The sequence below is a fragment of the Pan troglodytes genome, chromosome 2 (assembly GCF_028858775.2).
Source record: "Pan troglodytes isolate AG18354 chromosome 2, NHGRI_mPanTro3-v2.0_pri, whole genome shotgun sequence".
NCBI lineage: Eukaryota > Metazoa > Chordata > Mammalia > Primates > Hominidae > Pan > Pan troglodytes.
This window is the reverse complement of record NC_086015.1, coordinates 117,466,295-117,481,045: the sequence shown is the minus strand read 5'-3', so window position 1 is coordinate 117,481,045 and position 14,751 is coordinate 117,466,295. Positions and strand designations below refer to the sequence as shown.

Below are 14,751 nucleotides of genomic sequence, written 5' to 3'. Positions count from 1 at the left end.
TTCATGTGATGACAAATAGCTGGTCAATTCATTAAAAATGCAGTCATTCACGCAGACCTTTGGTCTTCACACAATGCCAGTCACCAATCTGACAAACTTAACCAAATGGATTCAGTATTTTTTGGTCATGAAGCCCTGATCTATAATAATGCTGTGGAAAGAGATATGAAAGAAAAGGAAATGATAAAAGGGTTTTTGAAAGCAAGTAATACTATTGTCATTAGATTCTTAGGCATAGCTCTGATGCTTGGATTAATGCTGCCTTTTCTTTTTTAAAAAGCAGAGTGGGAAGTCCTCTGAGCACAAGCCCCCACTCCTTTAGCTCCTTGCCTCCCCAGGGAGCCAGCCCTCCTCCCATCACGTCCTGGGTCCAAACTAACTCAGGGAGAGGGCTGAGAATGTGTCAGAAGAGGAGGACACGACCAAGTGGTGAGAATTAGAGTCCTCCGAGAGGAGCCCAGGAATAATGCAGCCAAATTCATTCACCAGGGAGTTCTTTAAGTGGCTCTCAAATGGCACCCATCACACAGGCAAGCCTCCGCGTCTTTGCAGCGAGCACAATAGGTACCAGATGAGTCACAGGCACCTTGGATTTTTAGTTTGCATCTAAATAAGCACTTTATATTTGCAAAAGGCTTTCCAGTCATTTGCAAAAAGCTTTCTCCTTCAACAACTCCAGGAGGGGAGTCCACAGAACTAAAGATTTATTGAGCCCCCTGTCTGACCAAATAAAAGGTGGTGAAAAGCAGCCCTCACAGAACTCTGGGGCTCATTAAACCCAGGCGGGGAGTTAGAGTCAGGCCTTCCCACCCAGGCTGGCCTCTTTCCTCCTGGACTGCTAGCTTCCTAAAGAGCAACCCTTGTCAGTACACACACACACACACACACACACACACACACACATCTCCCACCCTGGGACAGGGCTCTGAGATTGAAATCAAATTCTGCAAGGTACTGAGACCTTCAGTAAGTGACAAACCATATAGATCCTGCTCATAGGACCGGAAGTCAGAAGGGGCAACATCCTGCTCATAGAACCGGAAGTCAGAAGGGGCATCACAGTTATCTCATTTGAGCGGAAATGCTAAATGCTTGCATGAAGTGCTGCAGCCTCTTAGCACAGGTGTGGGACTAGAAATGGAATCTCCTGACTTTCCACCAGCACTCTATTACAATAAGTGACACCTTCATTGGTGAAGGTGAGGATGGGGCACCTATGTCTTCAATGCCCTGGCTACCTCTATGCTAATGCTAACTTACATGAGTCTGGAAGCAACAACAATAAAAATAGTTAACATTTATTTAGCATGTACTACGTGCCAGACACTAAGAGCTCTTCATTCATTATTGCTAACCTTCACAACCCAGAGAGAGAGATGTATTACCCTCACTATATAAATGAAGGTGCTGAGACTAGAATGGGTAGGTGAGCTTGCCGAGATCACACAACTGGGTGGTGCAAGAGTAAGGATTCAGGCAGCCTCTGTCTATTACAGCACACTCCCTTACTCAGAGATGCTGAGGTGCGAGTCTGGCTCTGGGCTCCCTAGCTATAGAGTCACACTGCCTGGCTAAAAATCCAGGCTCTACAGTTTAATAGCAATGTGACCTTGGGCAAGTCAATTAACCTGTCAGAGCCTCAGTTCCCTTATCTGTTTAGTGGAGATAATAACAACTACCTCAAAGGGTTGTTAGGAGGATTAAATGAATTAATATTTGTAAAGCACTTCAAATAGTGCCTGTCACATAGAAAGTGTCATGTACATTTTTGGTGGATAAATAAACAAATTTAATATTCCCTGATATCAGGAGGAAGGGGAAGACAACCATAAACTCACTGATATGAACAATCACTGATCCCTTGAGCTAGCACAATAATTATGACAACAATAACAATAATAATACCGTCTTTTGAATGTTTAGTATTAATCACTAGGCACTGTGACTTAAAAAAGAAGTTTACAGAGAAAATATCATTCAATATTCATTACAGCCTTTTCGGGCAGAAATTATTATCCCCATTGTACAGATGAGAAAATTGGATCTTAGAAAAAACAAACCACGGGCCCATGGCTACACAGTTCAGTGGTAGAGCCGGGATTCAGAGCTGATCAGTCCGTTTCTCATGCCCGCGGACTTAATCACCAAGAACACTGCCAGTGCTGGGGTCAGCGGAGTCATCCACACCAGAAACGGCCCAGGGAGCTAAGAGCTCAGACACAAGGGGAGGGTCCCTGGCTCAGGGTCTGCAGGGGCGGCGCGCACAGTGCGAGGCTGGCAGGTCCCGGCCCGGGAATACCGCCGCGAGCGCAGCGGCCAGATGTTCAGAGGTGGCCCTGGGCCAAGCCTCTCTCTCCCGGCCAAGCCCAGCCCAGCCCTCCGGGTGCTTTGGCGCGGCCCTCGCCTGCAGTCGGTCACGTGCAATCGCTCCGAGAGGAAGTCAGAGGCTAAGCGGTCGGCCTGAGTGGGAATGCAGGGTCCCTGCAGGGCTCCAGGAAGCAGGGCGCCGGGCTTTCCCTCTCTGCCTCCCCACAGAGCCTGGAGAGCCCCCAGGTGAGCAGTGAACTTCTCACCCCAGCCGTGCTGGCAGAGTTCTTGCTGCATTATAGTGCCCTCCGATGGCCAATTCCGGTACAGCCTCCCTGTCGCAGTCGGCTTATGACAAGCGGGGGCCTCATTTATTCTAACAGTTTAATCATGTTTAAAAAAGAGCAAGAAAAAAATTACTGTAACAGTGTTAAATTGTAGTCTTGTCTCTTACTTCTTATCCAAGTGAACAAAAATCTTTGTCACAGAAGTTTTCCCTAATGCAGACTTTCTCAAAACCTGTCTAATCATAAGATGCACTTGCTTGTTAAAAATACACATTTCTGTTCTCACTGATATGTGGGAGCTAAGCTATGAGGATGCAAAGGCATAAGAATGATACAATGGACTTTTGGGACTTGGGGGAAGAATCCCCAAGGAGGGGGATTCGAGAGAGGACTTGCATCAGATGATGGGGAGTGGGGTGAGGGATAAAAGACCACAAATATGGTACAGCGTATACTGCTTGGGTGATGGGTGCACCAGGATCTCGCGAATCACCATGAAGAACTTATGTAACCAAATACTACCTGTACCCCAATAACTTATCGAAAAATAAAATAATTTCAAAAAAGAAGAAACAAAAATGCACATTTCTGGGTTCCACTTCAGAAGTACTAAATCAAAATCTCCAGAAACTAAGCCTGATATTCTGCATTTTAACAGGACCCCCAGGCAATTAACGGAATCGAGCGAATTGAGGAAACTCAGTTGTGGGCGCACGCAGTGCTCTGCAAGCGGTAACCACCCTTGCCATGCTGACTTCACTGAGGAAGCCCTTGTCCCCCACAAGAACTCAGAGAGCTGTCGATGCCCTTGAGAGGGAGGAGGGCACTCAGGAGAAACACACCTCAGAGGTGGGAGACATGGCTCTGCCACAATTTGCTGCAGAACCTTGGGCTCATAACTGACATCCTTGCATCTCTGCTTCCTCCTTTATGGATAGAGCCAGGGTTCCCTACACTTGCTGGCCCACTTCATTAATGGAGCCTCCAGGGAGTTGCTGAACATTATAGCATATTTAGGAAAGTATATAACTCTCAGTGGTCTGCTGAAGCCAGCTTATCATGGCTAGCGAGAGCTGATTGGCAAAATTTTAGAAACTTTTTGTGTCAGTTATTAAAGCTTTGGTGGTAGCTTAAAATAGGCCATGGTGGGAGTATTGACACCACAGAAATTGGCAAATAATACAAATTAGGGCTTTTTGTAAACTACAGAGCCTGTTGTTAGTCATTTACCAGCACACCACTGAATACACAGAAGGGTCAGGCTCTTTTTTTTTTTTTTTTTTTTTGAGACGGAGTCTCGCTCTGTCGCCCAGGCTGGAGTGCAGTGGCGCGATCTCGGCTCACTGCAAGCTCCGCCTCCCGGGTTCACGCCATTCTCCTGCCTCAGCCTCCCGAGTAGCTGGGACTACAGGCGCCCGCTACCACGCCCGGCTAATTTTTTGTATTTTTAGTAGAGACGGGGTTTCACCGTGTTAGCCAGGATGGTCTCGATCTCCTGACCTCGTGATCCGCCCGCCTCGGCCTCCCAAAGTGCTGGGATTACAGGCGTGAGCCACCGCGCCCGGCCGGGTCAGGCTCTTTTACATCAGAGGACATTATGCAAGTGGAAGGCCTGGAGAAAGTGAGTTACAGCATTCCTTCCCCTTGCTGTTCAGTCATAGCAGCAGCAGGACTCAAGGCTCAGCCCCTCCTCCAAGGTGTCTCATAGTTACCACTAACAGCGAGGCCCTTGTAGACATATTGTACTGGAAGCCCCCGGCAGAGTCTAAAGCTCTGAGGAGAGTCAGAGGCCTAGAGAAACACCAGCTGCTACTTGACCTGCTCTTGTATAAACCAAGGAGGGGATTTAAGAGAGGACTTGCATCAGATGAAGGGAACTAGGTTGTTGTAGCCTCCCAAGAAGTGGGTAGCAGGATCTTAATTTGACCTTATCAAATTTTTCCCTTTTGAGAAAGAAGCCACCTTTGTCATACAGCATGGTGTCAAGGCCAAGTCCTGCACCGTTTACCTTCATCTCAGAACTCACAGCTAACTGTAATCTGCCCTTTTGGGAATGCAAATGTTACTACTCTACAACAAGATGCACAAGAGGCAGATTCGGGCAGTGCTGGCGCATAGGAGCAGGGGAAACACACAGGAGGAGCCTCAGGAAGCCTTGCCCAATCCCTTCGAGCCCAGCATCTGTCCTTCCTTTCCTTAATCCCAGGCCTTGAGGTGCACAACAAGGGTTAAGGAGGCTCCAGGTTCCTTGGAAACAGACAAGACAAAAAATGTTGAGCCATAGGTAGATCCAGCTTATACCTTAGATCCCTGAGCCTGGCCAGGATTAGAAGGGAAGGAAGCCTTCCCCTCTTACAGGAAAGGAGGCCTTCGTGACCCATGAGGCAGACAGTTAACAGTTTCTTATTACTTTCTTTGTACAAGGACCTATGGAGAATATCAAGGTTGTAAGAAGATTTGATCCTGAAGTAACTAAAATTATATGGAGCTCTCTCTCTCCAGCCACGAGGCAAATTCAGTCATGAGGCAAGACAGCTGCATGCAGGAGGGCATTGTAATTGATTTGCATAGAAGTGCTAAGAGTTCATAGTTAGAAGTCTCTGTACATGATGGAAAGAAGTGGGAAGGTGGCTGGAAAGTTCATCTGAGATTAATGGAGGGCAAGATTGAGTTGCCCAGGGAGGAAGAAGGAATGATTAATTGAACAAAGACACCAGTCTCTGACTATTGAAGAGTACTCATCACCAGGCCAGTGTGGCTGGAGCTGTGAGTGAGTGTCAGGATCAGTGGGAGGTCAGATTGGCAACGTAAGTTGAGGCCATGTTGGAGAAGGCTGAGCTTGGTTTATAGGCGAAAGAGGAGCCATCAACAGTGTATTCATTTTCTATTGCTGTGGAACAAATTATCACATATTTAGAGGCTTGAACTGTACCCATTTTTATCTTGCAGAGTCTGTAAGTCAGCACCGTGTACACAGTGTAGGTAAGTTCTCTTCTCAGGATCTCGCAGGGCTGAAATCAAGGTGTAGACTGGGTTGTGTTCTCATCTGGAGCCTGAGGTCCTCATCCACACTCATTCAGGTTGTTAGGAGTATTCAGTTCCTTGCAGTTGCAGGACTGAGGTCTCTACTTTCTAGCTGACTGTCAACCAGTGCTGTTCTCAGCTCCTGTAAGCCTTTTGCCATCTCCTAAAAAATGACCCTCTCCAAAACATAGCAGTTTGCTCCTTCAAGGCCAAGAGGATAATTTCTCAGTCTCCTTTAAGGGCTCACCTAATTAGGTCAGGCCCACTCAAGATAATCTCCCTTTTGATTAACTCAACCTCAACTGATCAGTAATCTAATCACAGGAGTGATATTACATTATAGTCACAGGTTCAGCCTACACTCAACGGAGGGGATTGTACGCGGCAGAAATCTTGGGGCCATCCTAGAGTCCTGCCTATCTCAGATAATTTTCAGCTGGGGAGATGGGGAGACGTGATGAGATTTATTTTTGGAACCTGGCAGCAGGAGACCAACGAGGAGGCTGTAGCCATCATAGAAATCAGGTAGCAGGAAAGGGATAGGTGGATAAATAAATGGGGAAGATATCGCAATGGATAAATTTACAGGACCTGGAATGTTCCTCCCCCGTCTGACCTCATGGCTGGCTCCCTCTCCTATCACTCACTTCCCTGCTCACTCTGTGTTAGTTTTACCTCCTCCCTGGTTCTCTAACACATCACCCAGTGTATTTCTTTCATGGTACTCTTCATTTTATATTAACATATTTGTTTCCTTTTTTATTGTTCATTCACTCCACTTAACTCTAAGCTCAAAGAGAACAGGGACAATGTGCCTTTTGCACACCTCTGAATACCTGGAATGAGGCCTGGCGTATAGTTGGGACTCAATAAATATTGAATAAAGATTAAATGAATAAATGACCAAGGCTGAGCACAATGCCTCACACCTATAATCCTAGCACTTTGGGAGGCCGAGGAGGGTGGATTGCCTGAGTTCAGGAGTTCGAGACCAGCCTGGGCAACATGGTGAAACCCCATCTCTGCTAAAATACAAAAAATTAGCCAGGCATGTTGGCAGGCGCCTGTAGTCCCAGCTACTCGGGAGGCTGAGGCAGGAGAATTGCTTGAACCCGGGAGACAGAGGTTGCAGTGAGTTGAGATCGCGCCACTGCACTCCAACCTGGGCGACAGAATGAGATTCCATCTCAAAATAAATAAATAAATAAGCAAGCAAGCAACTTATATGAAAGGGTCCAGGGAGAGTCAAAAGGTCTAAGTACTGGGTCTGGGTGTCTTCAAGAAAGGCAGTAAGTGAAACCAGATTGAGAGGTTTGGGGAGTTGGGGAGATCAGTTTTAGACATCTTGAGTTTGAGTTGACTGTGGAACATTTGTCCAGCTAAGTCCTACGGGCAGCTGGAAATGCTGGTGAAGAATTGTCACAAAAAAAACACAACGATGTCCAATAATAGTAAGGAACTGGGCTTTGGTTATGTAAAAGAATGAAAACTGGATTTTAAAATAAGCCTTCACTGGACATTCCTCATTTCTATTTTTAAAACATCTACTACTTAGAGGAGCTGTCACAATGAAGGTTATAATTTATATTAGGATACAAGCAGGAGGTAAATATCCTCTTTAGGTATGTTCTATCATTGTCTGAAAACCTGCAGGAGACGGTAAAGGCACACCGACCAGCACCCAGAGTGTTCAGAGTGAAGGGTGTGTGACAGTAAGGCCGGTTATGCTGGGCGATCAGGTAGAACCGATAAAGAAGCTCTCCAGCAATCCAGTGATCCTGTGTTAACTTTTTTATTCTTCCCCTTCTGAGTTCATCTCCCTCAGTAAGTTCTTCATTCATCTTATCTCAACCTTTCTGCTATTTTTGACCTTTCTGCTTTTCTCTCTTCCTCTAACTAAATTATATTTCTCATGCCATATGTATCAACCTGATTATTTCTCTACGAACTTCTTTCATCTGGTCTTTTGAAAAGTTCCCCTCACTGGACTTGGTGGCTCACGCCTGTAATCCCAACACTTTGGGAGGCTGAGGCCAGAGACTTGCTTGAAGCCAGAGAGTTGCTTGAGCCCAAGACTTTGAGACTAGCCTGGGCACCAAAGTAAGACCCCATCTCCACAAAAAAATAAAATAATTAGGCAGGCGTGGTGGCGGCACAGGCATATAATCCTAGATACTCAGGAAGCTGAGGTAGGAGGATCTGATTCCAGGAGTTGAACTGCAGTGAACAGTAATCATGCCACTGCACTTCTGCCTGGGTGACAGAGTGAGACCCTGTCTCCAAAAACAACAACAACAACAACACAGAAAGAAAAGTACCCCATTCCATCTCACCATGCCTATCCCCTCTCCCCTTGCTTTTTCAGGTACACTGCAGTGGTCATGCCCGTTCACTACCAGCATGGCACGGGACAGAGCTCCTGTCGGCGCGTGGCCCTCATGATCACGGCCGTCTGGGTACTGGCCTTTGCTGTGTCCTGCCCTCTTCTGTTTGGCTTTAATACCACAGGTAACAGTGATGGCTTCACTTCTAGCATCCATGTGATTCACAGCACAGCTGAATGACTGGCTGTGAGTTGTGCTCAGCCCTGAAATTTCTGACCCCCGGTCAGTGTACTTTGCAATTAAATGAGAATGCCACAGAATGCAAAGCTTTGGCCTTTGTGGGTTATAAATAAAATATAAAGCAAAACCTCATCAATTATTGGCACAGGGGGTAAAGTTCTGCCCCAATTAATGAAAAGTCTGGCTCATCTTTATTTTGAAAGAAATGTCATTGTATTCATTTGCAGAAATGTACCAGTTAAAAAAACCAAGATATATATTAATAATTCAGGCAAGGTTTGCTAATAAAAAGATAACAATTCATAACAGACCTACAATGCAAAATAACACATTGTAAAAGTCTTATAGTAGGATATATACTTCTAACTTTTTACTCAATAAGAATAATTTCCAATTCTTCAGAACTAACCAGTATAGATTCCCAAATTCCTGGAGAGTATATTTTCTATTTTTAATATAAAAATTCTGGGTATGATGGTTGGCACATGGTACATCTCCTGGGTGGATGGATGGATGGACAATGTATATGTCTGAAATGCTCGGGATTTTAAGCATGACACCAATACCTCAGATGAATCAGTGCCTTCTGTGTTTGTACCATGTCCATCTTTTAGCGTCACTAGTTTTTTTTCTTTTTCTTTTTCTTTTTTTTTTGTTTTTGAGACCAAGTCTCGTTCTGTCACCCAGGCTGGAGTCCAATGGCACAATCTAGGCTCACTGCAACTTCTGCCTCCTGGGTTCAAGCAATTCTCCTGCCTCAGACTCCCAAGTAGCTGGGATTACAGGCACCCACCATCACGCCCCACTAATTTTGTATTTTACCCTGTTGGCCAGGCTGGTCTCAAACTCCTGACCTCAAGTGATCAGCCCGCCTCAGCCTCCCAAAATGCTGGGATTACAAGTGTGAGCCACCGCGTTCGGCCAGCCTCAGTAATTTAACGTGTCGAATGAAAGGTATTAACCCACATAGTAACATGATGGGTATTGACAATATACACTGCGTGCTAAGGAGAAACTGCTTGATTAGTGTTCCAGTGGTCATCTGGATTTCTTATTTTGTCCATTTGAATTGATTCATTCAATGCCTATATTCCAGGTTTGTAAATGTCTAGTATATATGTACTAGTCACATAGCCATGTGCTTGTGTGTATGCAGATATTATATGTAACATATTACATATAAATACAGGCAAATTCTAACTTTAAGTAATCTTCCAAGTGTCATTTGCTGGACAATGATTTAGAAGTCAAAATATATTTTGGAAGATAGGTATAGGCTCTGGAGTAAGTAAAATCTAAGTCCAAACTCCAAATCAAAGTCCAGACTTACTAGCTGTCTCTCCTTAAACAAGTTACTTAACTTCTCTGAGTTCCTCATTGGTAAATGTGGGATAAAATTACAGTGGAGCATACACTTGAGTGAATTAAAATATGTAAACTTGATCTACATATTTAGTTAAGACATTTTTAATATTTATTTGTATATATGACCCCCTACAAATGAGCCCAGCAATTTTATCTCTAAAATTATATGTTCCATAGGAACTCTACAATATATGATATATTACTATATGTACCATACAACTTATTACTCTGCAGGGTTATAATAAAACCATGTATATCTTTATATGTGATTCAGATTTTCAAGGCAAATTTGGAGTCTATATAATTTTCACTTTATTTATTGACTTTAGAATCTAAGACTACATATAACTCCACTCCAACTTCAGAGAGATTTTTGCCATTAAATGAGGATTAAATTGGGATAACATATGTAAATATGCCAAGCACGTACCGCCTACTCAAGGCTGGCTTGTTTCTCTGCCACAGTAAAGGTAACTAGCCAACTTATCAACAAATATTTGCCTGTTCAACCCAGGCTATTCTCAAAATATGGTGATGTTATCTTTGCATTACTGTTTACCATTCATTACTTTGTTATTTTAACTGAATGACACTTTATACACACAAACATGCACACATTGCCCAGTACAAAGCAACATCCCTTAACACAGCTATAGAGGCTGACTCTGTGGCGCTAAAATATCATTTTTCGTGAATGCTAAATGTGCTTTATGAGTTAGTCTGATAACTAAGTCACCTTCTGTAACCTTGTTTCTATATGAAAATGCATTCTTAGTTGGAAATTCTAGTGTGGGAAACTCACCACTGCTAGACCAAGGCACTGCTTACCCGCTAGCCAACAGCAAATCCCTGCCAACATCTGCCGAGCTGACTGTGGTTCCCCTGACTCATTCTTGGTGGAGGCGGTCTTATTCACTCTCACAGACACACCACCCTGGAAACAGTTGAAACAATCTCAAAAGCTGACATTAGACTGAGTTCTCGGTTAATGTCGACACCCAGAGTGAAGAAGAATGATGAATTTGCAGTGTTGTTGCCCCCAGTGAGATCATTATTGTTCCAGAAACAAAATTCAGGGAAGTTTTTTCCAAAAGGATTTTTAAGTATAGAATTGAGAAGGCAGAAAAGGCCTGTGACTTAGTATGTGCGCTCTCACTTCTCTCTCGTCTCTCACAATCGCTCTGTCTTTTACATTTAAGTTTATTAATAGCACTCTAGCAAGCCTTCCAATTATTCATATATTGTGTTAAAGTGTCAGGTTCCACTGTAAGAGCTCAGTAGATATTAGCTGGTGTTATGGTTGTTATTATTTATTGGAAAAGTTTATACATCAAAATGTAACTATACATCTGCAGTCGTAAGAGTTCTGCTGATGGTTTTAGAGATCAGTCGCCCCTTCCTAGAACACAGTTAGGGGACTTAGTAAGTGAAGCTCAGGCCCAGCTGTCCTCCTCTGTCTCAAGCTGACCTTCACTGTACAGCTTCATTATCTTGATAGATGTGGGTTCCTGCAGCAATTCTCTCATCTATAAGGAAGTTCCCAACTTCATTTGAAAGCCCAATATAAAGGACTCTTCTCAGTCATTTTTTCTACTCCTTCTGTGGAAAATCAAGGGGGAGAGGGCAGGATCCTGCCAATAACACCTGATATTGGAAGCAGCTGGACTTTCACTAATAAGTGCAACACAAAAAAAGAACTTTCTGGCAGAGCTCTTCTTTTAATGCCATAGGCTGCCACACGCAATTGTGAATTATTAGAGAACATAAGATACAGAAAAGTTGAACTTCAGTCTCTTCCAACTTGGAGTTGCTCCTGTTCTCAGATGAAAGGTCAATATGAGGCAGGGTTTTGGGTGAGAGAGTTCGAGGCGGGGGCCTGGCTGGCCAGGGTTGCCTTAACTCCCAGCAGAGGCCCAGCAGTCTAGGCAAATATCACATCATCAACAGACCCTGATACAGCAGAGCATGGTGTGCTGGTGCCAAAGGAAACTCTGAAGATCCCTGATTGAGCAGCCCAACCCTTTCACTGCATAGATAAGAAAAATAACTAGTATTTAAATTCCTACTAAATCAGAAAGCTATTGTGTTATTTTTAAAAATCTAGAATGAATAAGCAAAGAGTGAATAAGCTGATGATAAGGGTTTAAGAAATCTTCAAGGGAGGAGAAACTTAAAGTTAAGAAAACTGTATCAGCTGGCTTGATTTTCCTTTGAAAGAAGGAAATGGAGGAGTGCTATTTATTTGATTTCATCAATTGAACATCTCACCTAGTTTTCAGAGCACTGGAGCTAGGTTGGGGGAGGGGGAGCTTAGTTGCACAAAAAGTTAAGAGAATAGTAGAAGCACAAAATTAAAAGAATAACAGGCCCATCCTAAAATCAGATTCATTGGCACCGCATGTCTTTGGAATCAAGTTGGGGTCAAATCCATCAATGAATTTGAAGTTCATGAATCTTTCAAGTAAACCTGCTCTGAGCCAAGCTGTTCACATCATGGTGGATCTCAGTTTCCCAAGACAGCCTGCAAAAGCCTCATAGATGCCTTTGCCTATTTCACCCAGCACAGTGCTTTAAACATAGTACGTACTCCACAAAATTTGTAGAATGAGTAAATAGATGACTCTTCATCATCATCCTTTCTTCCTGAAATGTTGAGATTAGTTGGGATAAGCATCTCCAATCTCAGAGGAGGAGTAACCTACCCTCCCCCGGCACAGGCCTTCTCCATTATCCTCTGGTCAGTGAGTGCTCATGTGTTTATATAAAATGCTCATTTGTACATTTTGCTCATTTATTTATTATTTATGCACTTGCTCAATAACTATTGTGCTAACAAAACAACAGTCTTGCAGTTAAATCATCAAAACAAGGCACCTCATCTCCTGGGGAAGTGTCAGCTTCTAGGGGGCATTACAGCCTTCCTTACCTCTTTGGTACACAGCAGAGAAGGTTTCAGAACTGCTGCTGTGTGGCGCATCACTGTGCCCTGCCAACAGGACACACACCCAGGGCCAGGCCTGCTGGGGGCTGGGGCAGGCCCTACTCATTGGCCACCCACCTCCAGTGTCACTCTGCCTGCAATGGGGACATTCTGGAAGAGGCTGCAATGCTTGATCTAAGGAAGGGAAGCTGTTTGCTTAGATAGGGGAGGAAGGAAGAGATGGCAATGCAGGTTCTGTGATTATATGTGAGAGCCTTCGTTGACTAGGGACCCTGAAATAGCTATATGCCCTCTCAACTCTCTCTTTCAATATTTTTAATGGAGAAATAAATGCTTGCACATAAAACATTCATAAGGTGTCCATGAGATACATACATACTTATATGTAGGTCTCCCTTCTACCCCAGATTACTATATTCTCCCATCTCCCTCCCTAGAAACAAACATTAATATTCTTGCAAGATAATGCTTGCAACCGTGTGCATGTCCATACACAAATATGTTTATGTATGTGTATGTGTATTCATTATTACACAAATAGAAGCATACCATACCCCTATCTGACCCTGACTTTTTAAAAGAAGTAGCTCATATATAAAATTTAGAGGTCAGCCTCCCAGAACCCAGAGTGGGTAGGAAAAGGTAGAAAGTTAGGTGGAGGGACCAACAGGGAATATCCGGGACACCAAGGATGGCAACAAGATGGGCAGTGCCACCCCACTGGCCTCTTCTCACATGTGAGACATGTGAAACGCCTCCTTATCACAGGCAGGGTTTAAAACCATAGTCAGACGCTGACAACAGAAAAGCTGACTTCAGAGAAGGAGCAGATCACCACCAACGTGGCTCCCTAGAGATTCTGAAAGACCACGCACTGCCACCCTATCCCTCTCCCCAACTCCATCACCCCCAAATACCAGCAGATGCCAATTTGGTGAACTATACGGAGCCTATGAGCCATTTTCTTTTCTTTTCTTTTCTTTTTTTTTTGAGGCAGAGTCTCGCTCTATCGCCAGGCTGGAGTGCAATGGTGCGATCTCAGCTCACTGCAACTCTGCCTCCTGGGTTCAAGCGGTTCTCCTGCCTCAGCCTCCTGAGTAGCTGGGATTACAGGTGTGTGCTAGCACACCGGCTAACTTTTGTATTTTTAGTAGAGACGTGGTTTCACCATGTTGGTCAGGCTCGTCTTGAACTCCTGACCTTGTGATCCACCTGCCTCAGCCTCTCAAAGTGCTGGGATTACAGGCGTGAGCCACCGTGCCTGGCCCCTATAAGCCATTTTCTAAAGGATGATGACATAGGCTTTGGTGAAACAACATGAAATTTACCTGAATTTTACCTCCTCTTCAGAGAACCAGAGAATTTAGGAGTAGCTTGTAAAGATTCTAGTGGCAAAGATGTCAGTAAAATGCATCACTGGTCACTGAGCACACTCTTTTCATTTTAGTTCTTAGCTGTTATTTCCTTCCTTCTCCCACAAATATTGCTCCCTATAAGTCTGTCTCCAAATTCCCATTTCAGATGTTACCTTCCCTTTCAGTTCAAAAAGCCCAGGGGAGAGAAATAATAAATAATAAATAAATAAATATTAAGAATAGCTACCATTTATTCTCATTAATTCTCACAACTACTATACAATATTTCTAGGCTTTTTCTTTTAACAGATAATAAAACTGAAGCTTTGCATATTTAAGAAATGTGTCAGCTGGGTGCAGTGGTTCACGCCTGTAATCCCAGCACTTTGGGAGGCCAAGGAGGGTGGATCACCTGAGGTGAGGAGTTTGAGACCAGCCTGACCATCATGGAGAAACCCCTTCTCTACTAAAAATACAAAAAAATTAGCTGGGCATGGCAGCCCATGCCTGTAATCCCAGCTACTTGGGAGGCTGAGGCAGGAGAATCGCTTGAACCTGGGAGATGGAGGTTGCGGTGAGCCGAGATCGAGCCATTGGATTCCAGCCTGGGCAACAAGGGCAAAATTCCGTCTCAAAAAATAAATAAATTAATTAATTAATTAATTAAACGTGTCCAAGATCACACAGTTAATAAATAGCAGACCTGAATCTCACACTGAAGGCTCTCTGGCTTCCACCTACCTCAGAAGACCAAGAAGCAGAATAAGGGTCCTACATGGCCACTGCCCTCTCCCCACCAGCCCACACCTGAGGCTTCATCTTCCAAGGCCAACTTTGAGGTTGGAGAATCCCCAACCCTTTATGAAGACTGGCCGGGTGTACCAACAGTTGTTGCTCACAGTGCTGGA

General features: G+C 44.2%; 1 protein-coding gene across 4 annotated transcripts in view; it reads left to right on the top strand.

Moving 5' to 3' along the window:
- DRD3 (dopamine receptor D3) overlaps positions 1-14,751 on the top strand; it is a 71,600-nt gene that overhangs the window by 44,014 nt on the left and 12,835 nt on the right. For 2 of the 4 annotated variants that reach the window (XM_054680310.2, XM_054680309.2), the window contains 2 exons: positions 5,544-5,576; positions 7,984-8,126. In XM_054680310.2, the coding sequence (XP_054536285.1) occupies positions 5,544-5,576; positions 7,984-8,126 (176 nt within the window). 4 annotated transcript variants of the gene reach the window in all.